Raw genomic sequence first — 22,857 nt, 5'->3', positions numbered from 1 at the left:
TGGAAATACAAATGACAGCTTGAGAGAAAATATTTGGAGCACACATAAAGGCCAGAGGTTGCCTGGCCGGCTTAAAGCTCTGACAGTAAAGGGCCAACGGTCCCATCGAAAAATCGGGAAGGGTATGAACAGGCAATTCACGTAAGAGAGAAGAAACGCCAACAAGCAGTACAAAACATGCCAACCTCTCTATTAGCGAGAGACAGGCTGTGCCAGGCTGTCGTCACCCCCACCTCTCAGCCTGGCACAGCTAAGACTGACACCTGCAGGGGGGCAGTGTGACTAGCCAGCAACTCCTCCTGCGGGATCCTGTCCCCCGGGGGAAAGGGCAAATAGGAGCCTTGCCCAGTGGTCTCTGAGTGTCACCTGTGACAGTTAAAGGTCAGAAGTGGCTTCCTATGTAGCAATAAGGAGATGGGTCAAGAAATCAGGCACACTGGTTCCCACTGAGAGCAGGAGACTGATCTACATGACACACGGAGAAGTTCATGAGTTGCTCACGATGCATTGTTTAATGAAAACACACATACCCGTTCAGAGAGAGACAGAGAGAGAGAGATGGCCTGGGACTTCCAAACTTTAAACAGTGGTTCTCCCTCAAGAAAAGCATTAAATGTTCCTTAAACAACTAAAAATAGAACACCATATGATACAGCAATCCCACTCCTGGGCATATATCCAGAGAAAACGAAAATGCAAAAAGATACACGCACCCCAATGTTCACTGCAGCACTATTTACAATAGCCAAGAAGACATGGAAGCAACCTAAACGTCCACCAACAGATGAATGGATAAAGAAGATGTGGTACATATATACAATGGAATATTACTCAGCCATAAAAAATAAGGCTACTTGCAGCAACGTGGATGGACCTAGAGATTATCATACTAAGTAAGTCAGACAGAGAAAGACAAATATATGATATCACTCATATGTGGAATCTAATTTTTTTAAAAAAACGATATAAATGTACTTATTTACAAGACAGAAAGAGACTCACAGATTTCAAAAAAAACTTACCAGAGGGGAAACATGAAGGGGAGGGATAAATTAGGAACTTCGGATTAACATATACACACTACTATATATAAAATAGATAACGAACAAGGACCCTGCACAGGGAACTGTATATTGTATAATAACCTATATGAGAAAGGAATCTGAAAAAGAATGAATATATGTATATGTATAACTGAATCACTGTGCTGTACACCTGAAACTAACACAGTATTTTAAACCAACTATACTCCGACAAAATTTTTTTTTAAAGCATTAAAGAGGAAGGGAAGATTTTCACTCCTTACTTACACCGTCCTGTATAGTTTAAAATTTTACATGGGCATGAATGGTTTATGGAATCCTAAAAAAAGAAAGAAAAAAAATAGAAATGAATGAATACTTGTGTTTTCCTATGGGACAGATTTGGGTATAGAGATAGAGATAGGGATACAGGCACACCTGGTTTAACTGTGGCAACCCTGCGTCGAGCAAGTCTACTGATGCCATTTTTCCAACAGCATTTTCTCACTTCACAGCTCTGTGCCACATTTTGGCAATTCTGGTAGTACTTCAAACATTTTCGTTATTATTATATTCGTTATGGTGACTGTGGCCAGTGATCTTTCATGTTACTACTGTCATTGTTTGGGGGCACCAAGAGCTGTGCCCACAGAAGACGGTAAACTTGACCAATAAATGATGTGTGTGTTCTGACTGCTCCACCAACCAGCTACTCCCCCATCTCCCTCCTCCTCCTCGAGTCTCCCTATTCTCTGAGATACAACAGTCTTGAAATTAAGCCAATTAATAACCCTACAATGGTTACCCTTTAAGTGTTCAAGTGAAGGAAGAGTCGCATGTTTCTTACTTTAAATCAAAAGCTAGAAATGATTAAGCTTTGTAAGGAAGGCATGTGGAAAGCTGAGACAGACATAATGCTATTGCACACTTAGTAGACTATTGTATAGTGTAAATATAACTTTTATATGCACTGGGAAACCAAAAAATTCATGTGACTCCCTTTACTGTGATATTCAGTCTATTGTGGTGACCTGGAATGAAACCCAAGATATCTCTCTGTAAGCCTGCATAGATAGATGTAGAGATAGAGATAGAGATATGATAGAGAGAGAGATGAAATAGATACGGATACAGATTTTAACTCCATCACCACTTTCTGTTATAAATTCACTGTCTTTAAAAGCTAGGAGCCCTTCCCAAGTGACCCACAGAACTGTGTGTGTCCTAAGCCGTGAAGAGAGCCGTCGCCAATTTAAGGCACAATCAACCTCATTAGCCTGATCCAGTGACACCTTTGTCTCAGGGAGGACACTGGGAGCGTCATTCCAAGGGGAAGAAAAGCTGGGGATCAGCCCCTGTTAATGAGCACTGTCCCGCTAAAGCCCCGCTAATCCGGCCCTGCGGCCCCCATCCCAGGATTCAGCCCCTCTCTTGTGGCCCCCGGGCTCCCTCACCGCAGCCTCTTTAAATTCCACCTGCACATCCTTCGTGTGGTATGTGGTCCCCTTGGTAAAGGCTTCAGGCGTGGTTGTTTAAAACTTTTATTAATCCTGAAGTCTTTCCTGACTCCATCTCTTTCCGTCCCCAGGTAGAATAACAATGATGGGGATGACAGAGCAGCCAGCACGGGCTGGGCATGTGTCCTGCTCAGGTGCTGGGCTAAGGGCTCTATTTATAGGCGGCATCCAATTAGGTCCTGGGCACCCCCTGAAGCAGCCGATATCAGTAGGCTCAGGGCACAGATACGAAAACCGAGGCAGGGCCAGGGTTCCCAGGGAAGCCTGCGTGCCCCCTTGTCTCCCAGGTCCCCTGCTGGGCCCTGCACCAACCGCTCACTTCACATTGGTCACTGTCTCCACGGAATTCATGTTTCAGAGTCTGTCTCCTGCCTTGGCTGGAGCTCTGCCCTATTCATCTTTGTATCCCCAGCTCCTAGCAAAGGGCAAAGGCATTGGAGGAGGGAAGGGCACGAAATGCAGAAGAAGGAACAGACCATGGGAGAGAAGGGGGAGGAGAGAGATTCAGAAAGGACAAACAAAGTGAGGGCATGATGTAGGGTCCTGAGAACAAGGCTGAACGGGGCCAGGGGTGGGCAGCCCCGTGGGACGGAACAGCAGCAATGATAGTCAAGACAAGAAGTAGTCACTTTTCATCATGGACCTTCGTCCCAGTGTTGGCTAGAAACAGTGCTGTCCCCATGGGGACTCTGCACTCACACAGCCCTCAGTGGAGTCTTAAGTGGCCCTGGTGCAGGAATGTGAATCCAGGCTTCACCATGTGCTGCCTGAGTGCCTCTCACTCCCAGAATCTTCCATCTGGCAGGGCTGTTCCCCGCCCTCATGGAAGGCAGGAGCAGGCTACTGACCCATGCACCCAACTCACGGCACCTTCCTGAACCTCTGGACCCAGTGCACCCCACACCCAGTTTGCAGAGCTGTTCCAGTTGACTTGGCCCTGGACTGAAGACCCAAGTCTCGATCGTGGCCTCTCCTCACCCCCTGACCTGAGGTGCAGGATCCCTTCTTGGCCCTGTCTGCTCAGACCCCTCTCCTGGTGTTCTGGGCACGCCTGGGAGGCCCCTGTCCTGGACTCTGAGCTCAGCTGCCCCTGCCTCACAGATGCAGCCAGTTACAGTGAGATCCTGGACCTGCCCCTTCTCCCCGAGCCTCCGTTCCTCATCTGGAACATTCATCGCTCTATCTCATCCATTATCACCAGCATTAAATGGGAAAATGCCTCACTCATGCTTGCCGAGCAGTCCAGGGTGGATGGTTTGTTTTTTTTTTTTTTTCAAGAAAGACCATGTTCCAATAGCTTGCATTTGACCTCCCAGATGTTCTATCGTGGGTCTAGAAACAGAACACTTAGATGCAATATTCCACAGGCAAACGTATGAACTGTTGGGCTTCCCTGGTGGCACACTGGTTGAGAGTCCGCCTGCCGATGCAGGGGACACGGGTTCGTGCCCCGGTCCGGGAAGATCCCACATGCCACGGAGCGACTGGGCCCGTGAGCCATGGCCGCTGAACCTGCACGTCCGGAGCCTGTGCTCCGCAACGGGAGAGGCCACAACAGTGAGAGGCCTGCGCACGGCAAAAAAAAAAAAAAAAAAGTATGAACTGTTATCAACATCATATTCTCCCACTTCACTTCCAATTCATTTGAAGAGTCCACCCAGCCCTCCCTCTCGGAGGGAAAAGGGGGAAAAAAGTTGCTTTTTGTGCTTCCAAGGTTGCTGTCCTTTGCCCTGGAAAGAACAAAGGCACGTGAGTGACTAACTCTGCTTTTATGCCGGAGGCAACCATACCTCTGAGAGGTGAAAACGCTCGCCTGTGTCACCAGCCTCACGGGGCAGAGCCAAGCAGTCTGGCTCTCCATCCCCAGATGAGAGTCATTCCCACCACCTTGTCCTGCTCTGCCTGCTAAAGCACTTTCAGTGCCTCTGTCGGCAGTCACGTAATTTGGACCAAATGCAGACCAACCCCTCAGGACGGCAAAGAAAGAGACGGCCTCAACGATTCAACTAAAGGGGATCGCCATGACCGAAAAGCGCTCATTTCCAGAGAGGACGCAAACAAAAGCAAACTGGAGCGCATTCTGTCGTTCTGGCAACAGATGCTTCTGGGGATGACCATGTGCGAGAGGCCGCTGCATTCTGGAGCTCTTCATCTTTGCCCCGAAAACAAGCCACTCTTCACAAAAGGCGAATGCATCTAGATTTCCAGTGGCAGTGATGAGAATGCCCCACGCACCGGAAAGAATGAGCATCCTTGAAGTCCACCCCACTTCACAGCAAAGAGACACACCCGCTCTTCATAGCCAGTCCTTTGGCTGGCTGGTGGTCACCTCCATCCCATCAAGATGCTGGTCAATATCCAGATGACCCCTCTACTTGGAAGCCCTCAGCTCGGCTTGGACTGGAAACCGTTGCTACGTGTGGGGAAGGTTTTTCCCTCAAGTACTGAACGTAATAGCAGGCAGTGAGAAGGCTGCGTGGGCCAGCGGATGTCCCCGTGGAGATGGCTTTTGGATTACTGAAGACAGCAATGTATCTGGCCAGGCCTGCAACCTTCCAAAGAGAGATGAAGAAGCTGCTGGACGGGGAAAAGCAGATCTTTTTTGGAGTAAAAGGAAGGGGAACAGCACCCGAGTTGGGTGTTCAAGGTTCCTCTCTGAACCAACAGAGGTAAGGAAAAGGGCAGGGGGAGAAACACAGACCCTGGAGTCAGATAGATGTGGTTTCCTGGTGCCTCTCTGACACTTCCTAGCTGGGAGATCTCCCCTTTCTGAGTCTCAAGCTTCTCGTCAATCAAATGGAACAAATAATCGTCCCCGCTGATAGGGGGAGGGTGAAGTAAGGCCTGAACATATAGTGTATAAACGCCCAGCATGGTCCCTTCACTGCTTTCAGTGTTCAATGTGCGGGGCTCTTCTAGTAGCATTATTAAGCAGAGATCCATGAAGATCTTAATGAAATGTCTACACATGGCAGAAGCTCTGATGGGCAGTATTGATTAATAAAACTGGGAAGATGTATGAATATATATAACTAAATCATTTTGCTATACACCTGAAACTAACACAACATTGTAAATTAATGATACTCCAATACTAAAAAAACAAACAAGTAAACAAAAACACTGGGAAAAACCATGTATAACCTAAGAAATCCAACCTCCTGTAGGCCAGATCAATCTAGATGTTGGTTCCATTGGTGAAGCTAATCAAAAGGGTGGTATGGACCGAACTGTGTCCCCTCAAATTCAGTATTGGAGCCCTAACCCTCAGTGTGTGACTGAAGTGGAAGAAGGGGCCTTTAAGAAGGTAATTAAGGTTAAATGAGGTCATAAGGGTGGGGCCCTGATCTGATAGGATTAGTGTCCTTATAGGCAGAGGAAGAGATACCAGGAGTGCCTGCACACAAAGCCCATGTGAGGACAAAGAGAGGAGGTGACCAGCTGCAAGTCCAGAAACCAACCTTGCCAGCACCTTGATCTTGGACTTCCAACCTCCAAAACTGGAGAAAATAAATTTCTATTCTTTAAGCCACCCAGTCCCTGATATTTTGTGACAGTGACAAAAACAGGGGGTCTTGAGCCCCATCTGTCACTTGCTGCCTCCAGGGTTTTCATCTCCCTGGAACTTGCAAGGATAGCATTGAAGCCCCACCCAGAGCATCACAGGTACATGCAGGTCACCTTCTGCGTGGTTGGATGGTGAGTGCCAAGGGGAGAGGTCTGCTTTGGACCTTCTTAGAATGATGTGCAAGTAAGAGAAATGGGTTCACAGCAATTCCTCCTTTTCCTTACCTCCAGGGGTGGGTTCAGTGGTGGCTCCCCAAAGATATGTCCATGTCCTAACTCTGGGAACTTGTAAATGTGACCTTATTTGGGGAAAGGGTCTTTGCAGATCTAATCCAGGGTAAGATGAGATCATTTTGGATTTAGGGTGGGTCCTAAAACTAATGATGTGTCCTTTATTTTTTTTATTTTTTTGACATCTTTATTGGGTATAAATGCTTTACATTGTTGTGTTAGTTGCTGCTGTATAACAAAGTGAATCAGCTATATGTATACATGTGTCCCCATATCCCATCCCTCTTGCGTCTCCCTCCCTCCCACCCTCCCTATCCCACCCCTCTGTGTGGTCGCAAAGCACCGAGCTGATCTCCCTGTGCTATGCGGCTGCTTCCCACTAGCTATCTATTTTACATTTGGTAGTGTATATATGTCCATGCCATTCTCTCACTTCATCCCAGCTTACACTTCCCCCTCCCCGTGTCCTCAAGTCCATTCTCTACATCTGCATCTTTATTCCTGTCCTGCCCCTAGGTTCTTCAGAACCTTCTTTTTTTTTAGATTCCATATATATGCATTTGCGTATGATATTTATTTTTCTTCTGACTTACTTCACTCTGTATGACAGACTCTAGGTCCATCCACCTCACTACAAATAACTCAATTTCAGACAAGTGTCCTTTAAATATGAGAAAAACAGAGAGAGATCTAACACACAGAGAGACACTGGGGAGGTAGCCCTGTGAAAATGGAGACAAGATTGGGCTTAATGCAGCCACAAGCCAAGGACCGCCTGGAGCCGCTGGAAACTGGGAGAAGCAAGCAACAGAATCTCCCCAAGAGACTCCGGAAGGAGCACGTGCCTGCCAGCACCTTGTCTTCAGATCTGTGGCCTCCGGAACTGTAAGAGAATAAATTTCTGTTGTTTGAAGCCTCCACGTTTACCATAACGTGTTAGGATGGCCACAGAAAACTGATATGCCTCCCCATCCCCAGCCAGTTCAATCCCTAATCTTAGATTCATGGACAAGTGAAATCAGAAGTAGCAACTAATGTCATGACACAGAGTTCCTAATGACAACAGCTCCCGTTTCTGGAGGATTTGCTCCTTGTAGACCCTGGGGTAAGTGTATTACGCCCATTCTCTCCCTCGCGATGAAGAAAATGAAGTTCAGGGGAGGTGACTTGCCCAAGTCACAAAGCTCACACCTGGCAGGGCCAGAATGAGAACGGAATCAGTCCAATGCCAAAGCCAGTGGGATACTGAATCAGATCTGCAGGTAACAGCAACAAAACGCTCTGTGAGCCCTAGACAGTGGCAGGAGGACCAAAAACAGAGTTGATGTAACAAACCCCAGCACAGATGAGGAAGCGGTAGTTCTCTGGGGTTTGTAGCAAGAGGATTTTATCTCGATGAACGTACAAGGGTCTGTGAAGGATGATCATAATGCCTTCGGGTCCCCTGGTGACCTAAAAAGATGCAAACACCTGGTCGCACTGCATGAGCCCAATCATTCAGCAAAAACCCAAATTCTGTCGCCTCTGTAGCTGCTTCCGGTCTGTCTGCTACTCACTCTGCAGTTGGTGCTGCCTCCAGGGCAGGAAAGTGGAGGGAACGGCAGACATGCACGCAGCAGGTTCCACCACACAGCAGGGCCCAGCAAGAACAACCTCAAGCCGGTGGTGAAAGGCATGTACTCATTTACTCACTCACTCACCCGCTCTTTCTACAGATGTCTCTACGTCCTAATGTTAGAAGTAACAACTATGTAACTAGTTCGTATGCTCTTTAATCTCCAAACAGCCTCCCTGATACATAGTAGATGCTTAATAAATACCAGTTGAACTGAACTGAACTTACAGAAGGGGAAACCGAAGCCCAGAGAGGCGGGAGTCTTACCCAAGCTCACAAAGGGACCGAATGCCAAGCCTCCATAGAGCCCGGTCACATTCTCTTGGCGCACCGAGGCTCTGGGTCTGGGGCCAGTGTCTATTTCCCTGCTTACCTGACTGCCTCCTGAGCAGCTGCTGGAAGATGATAGGATTTTCAAGAGGCAGTACTATGGGGAAAAGAGGCATCCTTGGCAGAGGGAGCAGCATGGACGGATGCTCCTAGGCACATGTAGGGGCCAGGCCAGCCCGACTGCCTGGGTGCTGGCCTTTCTACTCCCTTCCTTTAATTTATTTATTTATTTATTTATTTTTGGCTACACTGGGTCTTCGTTGCTGTGCGTGGGCTTTCTCTAGTTGTGGCGAGTGGGGGCTACTCTTCGTTGCAGTGCACAGGGTTCTCATCGTAGTGGTTTCTCTTGTTGCGGAGCACGGGCTCTAGGCAAGTGGGCTTCAGTAGTTGTGGAGCGTGGGCCAGTAGTTGTGGAGCGCGGGCTCAGTAGTTGCGGCTCCCGGGCTCTAGAACGCAGGCTCGGTAGTTGTGGCGCATGGGCTTAGTTGCTCCACGGCATGTGGGATCTTCCCAGACCAGGGCTAGAACCCGTGTCCCCTGCATTGGCAGGTGGATTCTTAACCACTGCACCACCAGGGAAGTCCTCTACTCCCTTCCTGAAGGTCACACGCTCGACCCCCTGGGCTTCAAAGTATTTCCCTGTAAATGTCATCCTGTAATGCTTTCAGAAGAAAGATAATGAACATTTCCTAACTTCAAAAGAGTGCTCACAGTTTTCCCTGCTGCCTTCTCACAGATCCTAAAATTAAACGGAACACTGAAATGCTCCAGCCAGGGGGATGGGAGAGGACAAGGCCCCATCCCCTTATTAAGTATCATTACAGACAACGGTAGAAGGAGTTAGATTTGGGGACACCATTGCAGGGCAAAGCAGGATATTAATGTCCTAGGGTTGCTGCAACAAATGACTGCAAACTTGGTGGCTTCCAGCAGTGGAAGTATATTATCTTCCAGCTCTAAAGGCCAGAAGTCCAAAACTGACAGGTTGGCAGGGCCAAGGCACCTCTGAAAGCTCCAGGGGAGGATCCTCACTGCTTCTTCTCGCTCCCGGGGGCTGCAGGTGTCCATGGCTTGTGGCAGCATCAGCCCAATGTGCCTCCGTTTCACAGAACCCTCCCGCTGGTGTGTCTTCTCCCCTTCCTCAAATCCCCCTTTCCTTTCTCTTATAAGGATGCCCATCATGGGACTTAGGGCCCACCCTAAATCTAGCATGATCTCTTGAGATCCTTAGCTTAATTACATCTACAAAGACCCTTTTTCCAAACAAGGTCACAGTCACAGGTCCCAGGGGTTAGGACTCGGACATATCTTTTGGGAAACACAATGCAACCCACTGCAGGAAAAAAAAAAAAAAAAAGGAGGCCAAATGCTTTTAAGGCCCTACACTTTCCACAGAGGATACAAACTAAATGGCCCACAAAGGCCTTCTAAGGGACGGCCAGTTCTGTGGCCTGCATTGTCAGGGAGCCACCTAACACACGGCAGGGGCCACATGTCTTGGGCCATAACAGTGACAGGCCGGGTGAAGAACAGATACTTCCATGAAGCAGCCTGGATGCGGGAGAGGCCAAAAAATAAGAGGTAAAGAATGTCAGAGCTGAGAGTGACACTGCTAGGTATAATCCAACGTCCTCAAGCGGGGGGGACATCGACCAACATGGCATCATAGGACCTGTCACACAGCATGTTCACATCCGTCAAATCATGTGGGCCCTTCCACAACCCTGGCAGGCGGACAAGGCAGGATTAATGACTCTCCCTAACAGATGGGGAAACTGAGGTCCAGAGGTTGAGTGTGGTGGCCAATGGTCACCAAGCCAGGAGGTGGCAGAGGCCTACCTTCTGAGGCCGATCCAGGTCTCTCCCCGTTCCTCCCACCCCCATGCTTAGTCCTAATTCGAAGGCTAACTTGGCGATGATCAGCAGGAAAGAGACAAACAGGGCCGAGCGGGGCTGGCGCTGCCGGGGCCCGGCTCATAGGAGCGAGCCTCTCTGCCGACACACTCCTGACCTCCCGACCTCCATCGCCCCGTGCCCAGCCCCGTTTCTCAGGCCTGAGAGTTGTCCTTCAACCCCCAGGAAGAGCAACGGGGAAGGCGTTGGGAAATCCTTGCCGCCTGTCCTCCGGCTTTGTGCTCCAGGGGGTCCCACCCTCTCTGCCCGGCCCAGAGCTCAGAGGAGGGTTTGACTCCCGCCTGTCCCCAGAAGCACTTGCCCTGGGTCTGTCAGTTCCTTCCTCTGTCAAATGGGAAGAACAGTCCCTGCCATGGCCACATCCACTGGTTGTTGCAGAGACAGGGAGTGAACAGTTGTGAAGGGGGTTCTAGAAGCTGTAAGTTGCCGCACGCGTGCTTGAGCTAGTGCCCGTGGGTGAGGATTGGTGCCTACCGCCGGCTCGGGACTTGGAGCTGGGGGATAGGGGGATCCTTGATGTGTCGGCGGCCCAAGAATTATAGCATCTGGAAAAATCACTTTGATGAACTCGACTACCAGCCACAAATCAGTGTATTTTAAAACTCGTTCCAAAAACGAAAAAAAAACCAACAATCTTCTTTGCAGAAGGCCCTGAGTGAGATGCTTTTCTCTCCTTCTGTGATGGCAGCTGGAGAGAACACTGAGCAGATGCTGGTGAGATATGGCCCCGCAGGCATCTCTGGGCCAGAAAGGCCTGTGGCTGACGTGGATGTGAATGCTGTCTTAGCATGACCCTGGTCATCTCCTTGACTATCTCCCGACACCTGGGAGGAGAGAGAAGCCTATTCCGCAGGTGAGTTTTAAATAGTGAACTGAACACTATGCAGTACCAGACTGTGGATTCCCAGCAAGCTCCGACCTTCCATTCCTTCCATTCTCTGCCCAGCCAAACCCTCTCACTGGTGGCACCCTGCCTCCCCACCTCCAAGCCTTTGATCAAGCTGTCCCCTCTTCCTGAAGGACTCTCTCCCTCTCACCTGCCCATCACCAGGTGCCTCAAACCACAGAGCTCCAACGAGCCACCACCAAAAGTCTTCTAGGACCCCTCCTCTGCCAACCACAGGATGCCATGGGGTGCCCAGCACCCTCCACCTCAGTACCGGTCACCTAGTATCGAATCAGCCTAATCCTCCTGCCTGAGGACGGACGCTGCTCCATTCCTGTTTGTGACCCAACTCAGAACAGGGCCCGGCACTCGGTAGGACTGGCAAGCGTTGGATGAACGCCTTGCAGGCAGAAACACTGGAGTGTGACAGCCAGACACCTTCCTCTCTGGTCTGAGCAGGGTGGCTTCCCTGCTGCCACCGTACCTGCCTGTCTTCATGCCTCTGCTCTGCCTGGCCAAATACTAACTGGTCTGCAACTCCCACTTCCTCCAGGAAGGCTTCCAGGGTTGCAGCCATCTTTCCTCTTGGTCTCCAAGTCCAAGTCACATAATCGAGCCCTTCTTGACATCCTGTTTCCTATTGTCCTGAAATTGTTTCTTACACACACAGACTACAGCCCCAAGAGAGCAGCTCCCAGGCAGCAGGCACCATATTGTGTTCTTCCACATGCTGCCTTATAACCCGCCCCCTACCCCCATCACAGGAGGCCTACTGTGCTAAGACCCCAGAGAAAGGAAGCAAAGCATTAGGCAAACAGATGTAAACCCTGCCTCCATCCCTTATTGACAACAGACTCCATTTCTGGCTTAAACTCTAAACTTTAGACTGGCGAGGAGCAAACTTTTTCTATGAAAGACCAGACAGTTAATATTTTCCATTTTGTAAGCCCTACTATCCCTACTGCAACTGTTCAACTCTGCCATTAAAGGGGGAAAGCAACTGTAGAAAACTCATAAATGAATGGGCACGGTTGTGTTCCAATAAAACTTTATTGACAAAACAGACAGTGGACCAGATTGGTCCTCTAGCTGTAGTTTGTCCACCCCAGCTTTGGAGGATTACTTGAGATGACATTGAAACCCCTCTCCACACAGACAACATCAGACCACACCATAAAATATCCCAAACTCTGCCTCAACCCCTAGCTCCCTCCATCTCTGCAGAAGAATTGGTTTTCATCTCAACATTTACCCCTGAAATCTGAAATCACAGCCTGTCTGCTTGGGGACCAAATGTGTCCCCCAACAGAACCGGGAACTCCAGGATACTCCAGTCTCCTCAGCACCTAGAACAGTGCCTGGCACAGACAGGGCACCCTTTTAACATTTGTGAACTGAATGGAGGCCATTATTATTATTATCATTGTTGAAAATCTTCAATGAATAACGTTGTTTACGTGCTTCTATTTTTAATGCATTGATATATTTACCATGACTAATCATCTGTGTTTGCAAAACCCCAGGTGATTTTCATGTGTTGCAGGAACTTATAATCCTCTCACATTGGAAATGAGGGGGCTGAAGCTCACAGGTGACGCCGCCTGCTGGTGACCAGGCAGAGATTGGAGCCCAGACTTCCTGGTGGGTCCTTATTAAGGGAGGTAGCCTGGCAGTGTAGAGAGAGCACTGGACATGGAGTCTCAGATGCGACCTTACTTGAAAGAACGACGTCGTTTCACCTTCTGCAAAATGGCGACAATAATGCCAACTTCACAGGGGCAGGAACGGGATTAAATAAGGTACAGATGATAAGGCCCTCGGAACAGTGCTGGACACGGCAAAAGCCGTTGAAGTAGTTGTCCTTATGTAACAAGATGACAGCAAACACTTCCACCCAGCCTCATAAGGCTTAGAAGGGATTAGATAAGGATGTGATTATGAAACTGTTGATCCTCCCAAACATAAGATGCATTTTTTACCACACCCTCCTGGCACTGCAGAAAATATTCCCCTTCTTAAAAGAAACAAAAGCAGAAAACTACAATGCAAACCTCTTCCACAAAGACAGAAATCAACCACAAAGACCTATGATCTTTTCAGAGCTTTAATTGCAGTCAAGAAAAGGGTTACGTTTCCATCCACTCACATTTGTATCAGAGTCCAGTTACCATACAGGCCGAAACTGAAACAAAACCAAGGGGGTTTCATCACACTAAGGCACGGGGTCTCCGTTTCAACCCATGCCCGTCGGGAATCTTCTTGCAGCAGAAGCAGACATGAAATGAAAACAGCAACCCTGAAACAGAGGGAGCGTCGCCCTGTTCCTGGCATCCTGCACCAGCGGAGGGGGGACACCTCTTTGAAGGTTTCAAGCATGGCAGGAATCATCATGCATGCCCAGATTATGGTTAGGATGGCGGGGGGAAGGGCGGCATCCACACACACACACAACTTTCCATCCTTGCCCACTTCAGTAGAAAGTGATTCACTTGGTTTCAGATTTAAATATTTATTCCTCAAATACAAAACAATGTTGAACAGGCACATCCCCTAATGTCCCAGCCATCTGGCCTTCGGTCGGAACATCTTCAGATGAAACGAGCAGATGGGATTCCGACTTCACAGAGTCCTGAGTCTTCTTAGCAGAGGGGGGATCTTTCCAAATGCTCTGGGCTTCCCTGTTTCTTGGAGAAGGGCAGTTTTATTTTTCTGGTCCCAGAGTTAGCACTTTGAGGATTTTCAAAGGAGGATTAGCCCTATTCCATCTGGAAAGAAGCATTGCTGGGTCTTGCCAGGCGATGTCAAGAATTTCTTTAGGACACGAATAAAACAGGCACAGTCACCGTGAGGCTGGCTGGTCAAACGTTAACTGGTGTGATTCAGACCACGCTGGCTCCAGGGCTGTCTCTGCAGTGAGTTCCTACCTGGCTGGCGCAGGCCCTCCCAAGCCCACAAGCTCCCCCTCTCAGGAAGGATGCCCTTGACAGCCTCTCCATCCTCTGTGCAGCCCTGCAGCCATGTGGGACCGCTGCCACTGTGCTGTGGACGACCTGTGGACACCGCACTTCTGACACTCTGTATTTCTCACTGTAGGCTGCTGGAAAACACAGGTCTTTTCTCCGAAGATTTCTTATTTTTTAGATATTTCTGTGCCCTCCCCCAAATTTTAAACCAGCTACCCTGTGTTAGTTCTGAGTGTGTGGGGTGGGGGGTGTGGCAGTGGCCAGGAAAGAGCGCTCAGCCTTCCCCAGTTCCACAAGGAGAATTTCTCCCCTGAACCTGCAGCGCTCCCTCGCAGGGTCAGCGTCACTGATCACGCAGCAGGGGTGAAGCACCTCCTGGGCTCGGCATCACACAACTGGTAAATCAGGGAGGAAATGATACAGACACTTTGCAACTCTGTCCATCTCGGCTAAAGTTATCTCACTAATTATAGCTTCTATAAATCAGCTCAGGGTAAGGGAGGGCATGCAAACGCCCAGCTAAATGAAGTTCATCCGACTGAACCCAGCCAGTTGATTTGGTCAGCAGACGCCGGAGGACCTCAAAATTAGGAAAACAGAAGGTGTAAGTGGAACGAATGCCTAAGGAGAGGAGGAGGGGTTGGGAGAGGAATTCTTAAGATCTCTCTTCACTGATGCGTCCCAGGGCTGGACACTTGAGAACAAATGAGGGCTGCTGGAATCCAAAAATTATAGACCCACTTAAAAATACTGCAACACGCCGTAATTCATCCTGTTTGGTCTGTGGGTCATTTGAACTGCAAAGACAATGGCTTTTTATCTTGCCCAGATTTAAAACCCAGCTGTGACAAACAGAGGTCTTCCATGCTGTCACATGGCTCGAGGGACAGACCTCGGGGATACCCCATGTCCCACCGACAAGTGAGAAACCCTCACAACCAAAAGACCCAGCCCGATCCATGTCTCCCAGAACTTTCAAGGAGCTTTGCACTGGATGCTGTGTTTGGTTTTCATTTTCCTTTTGAAAAACCTCAAGGTCATTTCACAAAACTTGGACATCGAATCCAAATCCGCTCCCAGTTCGCCTTCTTCACTGTCAATCGCCATGTCCTAAAGCTCTTAAGCAGAATGCAATCCATTATACCTTATCAGATACTTCCTTGTCTTAAATCCACGGCAATCACATTTAATTTCGTTAGAGTTTGTGCCCTGGGGTCATGCATAAACTCCTAAGCCAGCAACAATTAAAAACAAGGTGCATTCCTGAATTTCTAATTCCAGTCTACTTAGGCAGAGCAGTAGCCAGCCAACTTGAGGGTGGTTTTTCAAAACACACAATAATAAACGTGTCAGACACTCTGCTGGGTTCTTATATTATCTCTAATCCTCTACCCAAGCCCATTTTGCAGGTGAAGAAGGAACCTCTCCCAGGTCGCTTGACAAGCACACAGCCCCATCCGGATGGAGGCTTGGACCAGTGTGACTTAAGGGCCAGCCACCCAGCTGTCCACTCGCCACCTCATGTCACCCTGCCCTCCCTGGGCTGGAATTCCATCTTCCGTACAGGTGAAAGTTAGCGTCTGTTTCACTTAAAGAGGTGACTGATTGGATGTGCAATGAACAAAGGAGGGTTCATGTGGGGGACCCTAGGTGACAGACGCAGGGATCTTTGGGTGGGGGACTGGGTGCCTGAACTATTTTACTGAAAACCTCGTACAATTCAGAAAAAGCATGCCCTGTCACCCCTACCTCTCGGCCCCCATTTTCTCCCACATGCCAAGAAATGAGAAGAGGAATCTGCCAACCTGATCTCACACACACCCACTGAAACGACATCCTTACGACACCCTTTACACAAGGCTTAGAATGTTAGCTCAACGTTCCAAAGTCAGTAAAAGACAAACTTGAAGGACTGTCACTGAGATTCACTCTCCAAGGGTGCGGTTTGTAAAGCAATTGTTTTAAGCCCTTCCCCCTCCCCCCTCCCCCCTGCATAGCCCGTAGCTAAGAAGATGAACGCACCCTCCCTGGAGCAAGGGGCCCCGCATCTTCCCCCACACACTCCGTGGTCTCTTACTGGTCAGCTCCTGGCAGCCAAGGGCCTCCTTGGCTCAGGTGACCTGGGGTACCCGGAAGCCGTCACCCCATATCTTGCCACCAATCCCAAGAGGCAGGTGGGGGCTCTGCTCAGGTCTGCTCTGCCCTTTACTAAGTGTCCCAAGAAAGGCATTTAGTCTCTCTGAACCTCCATTTCCCATCTGCAAAATGGGCTGCGACTCCCACCTCCTGAGGGCTCCAGAGGCGTGCAGAAGGGCTTGACAGTCGAAAGTGCTAGACTGATGTCAGGGGTTCTAATGGTCACCATTGTTCTTTGCCAGAGCCTGTCTGGCACCTTGTGGCAGATTAATTCCTGTGCCCCCCAGGGGCAACTGCATTCACTCCTGCGGAACTTATAAACGCAGCTTCAATCACCACCAGAAAAGAACAGCCTGGGTTCTGTGAGGCAGCCTGATTTATGGAAAAGAGCCCTGTCCCCTGGAGATGGCAGTTCTCATCCTGGACCTTTGTGATAACTTTGTGCCTCAGTTTGTTCAACGGTGAAATGGGGAGAACACCTTCAAGCGGGAAGGGGGACACGTTGTGAAGACTGGAAACCACTTCGCCCGTCACCTGGCTTACGTCCCACCCATCACTTTTCTAACACCGGGATCCAAATTCTCACCCAAGACAATTACAAGGTCCAAAGACAGCTCTTGAAAGCCTTCTGCTCCCAGACACCATGTGGCCCTCCCTGACCCCAACGGCCAGGCTAAGACGAAGGTCTGAGCCCCACGGCTGCCTGGGCAATGCCGGAGGAGGTGGCTGGACTCTAATGAGACCATCCTGACGTTTCCCTCTTTGCTCCAGACGTCTGTTATGTTTATTTCCTGTGAGCTGGGCCGATACTAAATTGCTTCATTGGGTCCTTTGGAGCTTTCTTTCGGGGGGAGCTTTCTCTTGCCACCCTGGCCCTGCCCAGGCCAAGCTGGGAGCAGCTGTCCCGCCCCCCATCCCGCCCCCCTCCTTGCACACCCCACTAGCTGTGGCTTTTCGCCACGTGCCCGTGAGGGAGGAGTATCTGAGAACCTACCCCTCCCTCAATCCCCCTCCCTGTCACTTGTTGAGGACCCTTCTCCAGGCTAGACAAAGACAATTTTTTTTTTTAAATGAAACATCCCATTTATAAGGAGTCTAGGGACAAGCTGTGGAGAAGGACACACAGGAGGGTAGAGAGTTCTGGAGACGTCAGATTTCTCAGGGTGAAATGACGCTGCCTGCTTCTGCTGTATGTCAGAATGTTCTAGACTAAGGGAGCACTGGAGGAAGGGTGGAAGACAGGGCTCACCCCTCTCCAAATGGGACACAGAGCGGCACCTAGGAACAGTGATACAGAAGGGGTGCCAGGCAGGCAAGGCTCTCCCCCGGGAGTCTGATATCTGACGAGGAGGTACCATAGTGGCCATTGCAAGATTCATTTGAAATTAATGGGACACCTTCTTTGAGTATTTCTCACCGGAACTGACATTAGTGGAAACATTTCTAATTACAATATAAGATTTACTTGGGCGAAGATGCTGTCTCCCCTTTATTTCTTACAAGCTGAATGTTGTTAAAAAGTATTTAACCTTTCTGAACCTTAGGTTCCTCGTCTGTAAAACGGTGAAAACATTCCCCCTCTCAGAGTACATGAAAGGTAAAATGAGATAACGTACATAAATCTTGAAGTGCTGTGTCTGACATGCCATAATCACATTAAGAAAAAATAAGTAGCCACGAAAGATTCCCCCGTACTAGGTGTCATTGTACCTTTAATGAGATAGATAGTGCCTCACGTCCACAACCCCCCTGAAAGGCAGATGCTATCACTGTGCCCATTTTACAGTCATGGAAGGTGAGGCACAGAGGGGTTTCAGTCATTTGCCCAACGTCACAAGTGACGGAGTCTGGAGAGGAACCAAGGCAATCTTGCCCCTTGAGGCAGACCTGGTCTCCAAACTGCTACCCACCTCCTTCATTTAGGGATCCTCCTTATTTAAAAGGTGCTGTTTGGAAGCCACCCCTTATTTCCTAAGTGCTTTCACCTGCTCCAAGAGTCACTTCTACCTTTTAAACCTGATAAACGCTGGAAAAAAAAACAAACAAAAAAAACTACCGCTTCTTGTAAAAGAAAAAAAAAAGGTTACTTTGTGTGTGCTGTGCTACTTGCCGGAGGCCGCCCAGGAGAAGGGAAGAGCTCACCTCCTTGGCAGCAGACACGTCGGGACACCCTCTGAACCTGAGCTTCCTTGTCTATAAAATGGATTTAGTGTAAACCCAATAAAGTTTAACACATTAAAAGCCATTCCTGCTGGCCCTTGGCCTCCACTCCATCCTCCCCATGGTCTGGAGAGAACCCTACGGAATGCATGCTCTCATCTCCGCCCCCAGTGCTTCTCCAGCACCGGGAAGCATCTACAGGCCTTTCCAAGCTACTGACCAGCGCCCCAGCCTCTCCGGGGCTTCTCCTACTCTGGCCCCATCAGGGGCAGAGCAGAGACAGTAGGCAGAGAAAGCCAAAGGCTCAGCACTCCCACCTCACTATGACTCTGCCACAGCCGCTGGCGTGCTCTAGGCCCGGTAGGCGGACGGAATGCAGGGCTCAGAATGTGCACCCTGGTCATCCCAAACTCCCAGGGAGAAGCACGATGGGCCCCCCCGCACCGGCAGGCTCCTCACCGGGCTCTTGGGCGCACAGCAGGGCTGTGGGGCAGAAACTTTCACCGGGGAGGAGGTGAGCGGCGAGAGAGACCAGCAGAGATCCAGGAAAGCTTCTGGAGAGAGGGCATGCCTGCCTAATTCCACGCGGACCCGCCGCCTTAGGTCTGGGGATTTCGCGGGAGCAGGGCCGGGTGAGCAGCCTAAACGGACTCTGGAGACGCTCCCAGGATCCGTCCGCTCCAAGCAGATCCTGCTTATCCGCTATCCCATGGGCAGCAAGGAGGGAAAAGGTCCTGGCTCTCCCCACGGGCGAGGGGGAACAGCCTGCTCGCAGGGACAACGCTACCGCCCCCAGTGCCGGCAGTGCCACTCTCCACCCCTGCCTGGAAACCTAGAGACGAAGTTTACACCAGGACGCCCGGTCCTGTGACCATTCGTACCCAGACCTTCTGTCTCCCTTTTTTCTTTTTTTCCTTTTTTGGGCAGGTCAGAGCTGCCCGGTTTTCCTTTTGAAGCTATAGACTAACTAGATTTCTTTTTTTTTTTTTGTGGGCCTCAGATGGTGCTGGCGGTGGGGTACGAAATACAGAATGTGGCCCGTCTACATCGCCGTCACTTTATTGTATTGTCACCGTTAATTTAACTATAAATACTACGGTGGGGAGTGAGTCGCCGGCGGCCTCGGACTTCGGGGCAGCAAGTCCCGGCGCGGCCCGACCCCAGGCGCCCACCCTCCGGACGGTACACTATTTACAGCTCCTCGTTCCTCTTTCTCGACCCCCCTCCCGCAAGGCAGCGCGTGTGCAAGAAAGTAGCATCGTCTGGGTGTGCAAGTCCTTCGAGTTAGGCAAGGGCCACGGCCGGCCCGCGGCCGTCAGCTGTCCGAGTCCAAATCGCTTTTACCTTCCTCTTCCCTCTTCTCAGGCGACGCCTTCGACGACGTCTTGTTCCACTTCTCGGCGTTTTCCGACTCCTCCGACGAGGACCGCTTCTGCCGCCTCCATTTGGCGCGGCGGTTTTTAAACCAGACCTGTTGCGCAACGGAGGACAAAAAAACGGTTAGGATCAAAGGCGCGCCCCCGCCATGCCCGGGCACCCCCGGGACGACGCTGGCGTGGAGAGGGAACCCGGGGACCCCTCGCGCACGCCATCAAAAGGAGACCCGCTCCCGCTTCCGTATTTTCATCCAACTTCCTGGGCCTAAAGCGCCCTCCAGTAGCCTCCAGGCCGCTGCTCGGATGTTTTTAAAGAGCAAGGAGACCCAAGGAGAGCTGAGCAAACCCGGCTGGAGCCTTATTTCGCTGGGAAGGGCCACGGAGCGCGCCCCGGCGGGGTCTCGCGCCTACCTCCACTTTCTCCTCGCGGAGGTGCACCTTCCGGGCCAACTGCTCGCGGGTACCCACGTCTGGGTACTTGGTCTCCTGGAAGAGGTTCTCCAGAGCTTCGAGCTGCTCGTCGGTGAAGATGGTGCGGTGCCGCCGCTTCCGCCGGCAATGCAGCTGGTTGAGGAGCTGCAGCTCGGTGCGCGACAGGGTGCCCACGTTCATGTAGGGCAGCATCTGGTGCGGCACAGGGGACACCAGCACCGAGCCGGGGCCCTCGTAGCCTGCGACAGAGTAAGGCGTACGGTCAGCCGCCTCCGTTGCCACCGCGCGCGCACACGCCCGCCCGACACCCACTCCGGATTTAAAATCGTCAGCAAGGGGGTGCTGGGAATTGGGGGTGCGCGGAAAACAGGGTGTGAGGAACCGGGGGACCGTGCGACCGCGTCCACCCGCACACGCCCAACGCCGGTTAGGGAATCCTAAAAGGCTAAATTCTAAAAGTCTCCTCCACGCAGGCACTGTTACAGTCTCCGCTAACTCTCGCCTAAAGTTTGCAGCAAGTGTGCAAACGCCTGCGCCCGATCCACGAAAAGACGGGGGTCGGGGGGGGGCAGGTTTTCAAGAGGAGAAAAGTTTGTGCAAAGTGAAAAAGGCGAGCACCACCGCCCACCCACGTCCCAGGGGCTGAGGACCGCGGCCGGCCGCCGAGGCCGAGGCCGGCGCGAGCGCGACCCTACCTGGGGGCGTCGGGACGCAGGAGCACTGCTGGGCACCCAGCGGCGGCACGGCCCCGCAGCAGGCCGGGCCCACGGGTGCCGCCTGCACGTGCAGCTGCCCGTAGAAGTAGTTGTTGTAGCCCAGGCGGGAGCCTCCGACCGCAGCCGGGAGGCCTGCGCCGCCGGGGGCCACGGGGCGCGGGTAGAAGGCGCCATAGTCCGAGGAGGCGCCGCCGCCGGCGCCATAAAGCGAGTCCCCGTGCAGGGCCGGGAAGACGACGGGAGCCGCGGCGCTGGGCGCCACCGGCAGCACCGAGTCCTTGCAGCGCGGCCGGGCGGCCAGGATGTTGTCGATGCTGAACATGCTGGCGGGCATCCCCAAGCCCCGCGCCGGGACCGGGGGGCGGCGGGGACGCGCCGAGGAAAAAGCCTCAAAGTGGGGGGGTCCACGCTCCTCCCGCGGCGGACCAAACCGAAAGAGAGCGCCGGCGAGCGCGCAGCCCCGCGCCCCTCCCCGCCCCCTGCGTCCGCTCTCCCTCCTCCCGCCCTCCCCTCGCTGCAGCGTTTGCCGAACTCAACTCGCGGGTAGGACGGAGTTTAGACCAGCTGAACCTCTTGTTGGTTTTATACTGAGTCGACGTCATCCTGGATTTAGTTCCTGGTAATATGCAGATGACAAACAGAACCAGATTTGGCCCTTTCTGTTCCTTTGGGTGGGGGGGGCTTGAACAGAGGGGGAGGGGAAGAGGTGCCAAGGGGAGGGGGCTACGGGGGCCTGAAAATAGATTGTGGATTGCGAATTAATGAAATTAACCTAATCTTTTCCATTCAGCCGCCCCGCCGCGGGCTGGCGGAGCTGGGCGGGCGTCCTAATTGCCCCGGTTAATCTCATTAATTCCACCGTGAGGCCGCCGTTAACAACTCCCTCTGCCGACCTCTCCGCCCCCCACCTTTTTTCCTCAGATTGGGTCCTATTACTGGGTGCGATTTCCTCTCCGTGAAACTCAAATTCATTGTGGCCAGTTTTACTTTGGGGCTACATTTTTTTTTCCTTTCGGGATGTGTTTTGTTTTAGAAAATGTGAGGGGCTGCGGCCTCAATCAAGCGAGATTGAAATTCCGCTCTTCCTTCGGCCCCCATGCACTGGCCGCCTAATTTCACCTCTGTTTTTTATCTTGACATCCTCTCCCGAATGGAATTGGTTAACCCCCTAAAAAAACCCTTTTGTTTTTGCAAACGCCAAAATTTGTAATGACAAAACGACGAAAGAAGTGCATCGTGGTTCTTAATTGTGTGTATATATATGTGTGTATACACACACACACACACACACACACATATATATATATGTATATACACATATAGATAGATTTTTTTTTTTTTTGCAGTCACTTTGGGTCTGAAAACTAGCATAGCAGTCCCTAGGCCCTTACACAGCGGAGACCAAATTCATCCACTAATTTAAAATTCTCCACCCAGAGTAGCAATCAGAAGCGATGCTTCCAACTGCCTCCTGCGTGGGTGTCAGTAGGTTTCGTGTTTGTTTTTTAATTTGTTTTTTTCGGAAGTAGGGTGTCTTCTCCCTTAACCGTTTTTGTTTTCAGTGCAAAATACAAAAAATGGGACTTTAGGGATTCTCTGTCCCCTTTCCCAACAATTGAATCGCATTTTTCCCTTTCGACTTGCTGGTTCCCTGACTGGGACAGGCCCCCCTGGCAGGCCTAAGCTGGGATCCCTGGGCCCCGGTGGCCTGGCCGAAGTTCGGCTCTGCTCTCGGCAGGCGGCCACGGTGATTTGCCGGATCCTCGGTGCGTCACGGCCCGTCAGCCGGAGCTGCTGGAGGCGCGTCCGGTCCACGACTGAGCGCAGGCGGCCGAGCGCCCTGCGAGAAGGTAGGACACGCTGAGCGCGGAACGAAAGCAGCCCCCGAGGTCCTTCGAGCCCGGCGCAAGTCCCGGTCTTGCAGAGCTGTGCTTTCTCGGCCTTTCGCGCAGGCAACTCCGGCCACTCCAGGGGAAAGGGCAGTGCCGGGCC

General features: G+C 51.3%; 1 protein-coding gene across 1 annotated transcript; it reads right to left on the bottom strand.

Annotated features, from left to right (window-relative positions):
* Positions 1-19,319: 19,319 nt before the first annotated feature.
* On the bottom strand, positions 19,320-21,260 carry GSC (goosecoid homeobox). Its single transcript, XM_004320544.2, has 3 exons — positions 20,845-21,260; positions 20,129-20,388; positions 19,320-19,812 (listed from the first exon to the last, which is right to left on the bottom strand). The coding sequence occupies exons 1-3, from the start codon at positions 21,197-21,199 to the stop codon at positions 19,657-19,659; spliced, it is 771 nt and encodes a 256-aa protein (XP_004320592.1). The 5' UTR covers positions 21,200-21,260; the 3' UTR covers positions 19,320-19,656.
* Between the last annotated feature and the right edge of the window lie 1,597 nt (positions 21,261-22,857).

This window comes from Tursiops truncatus, chromosome 2, assembly GCF_011762595.2.
Source record: "Tursiops truncatus isolate mTurTru1 chromosome 2, mTurTru1.mat.Y, whole genome shotgun sequence".
Lineage (NCBI taxonomy): Eukaryota > Metazoa > Chordata > Mammalia > Artiodactyla > Delphinidae > Tursiops > Tursiops truncatus.
The sequence above is the reverse complement of the archived record's forward strand: the minus strand, read 5'-3'. Positions and strand labels throughout refer to the sequence as shown.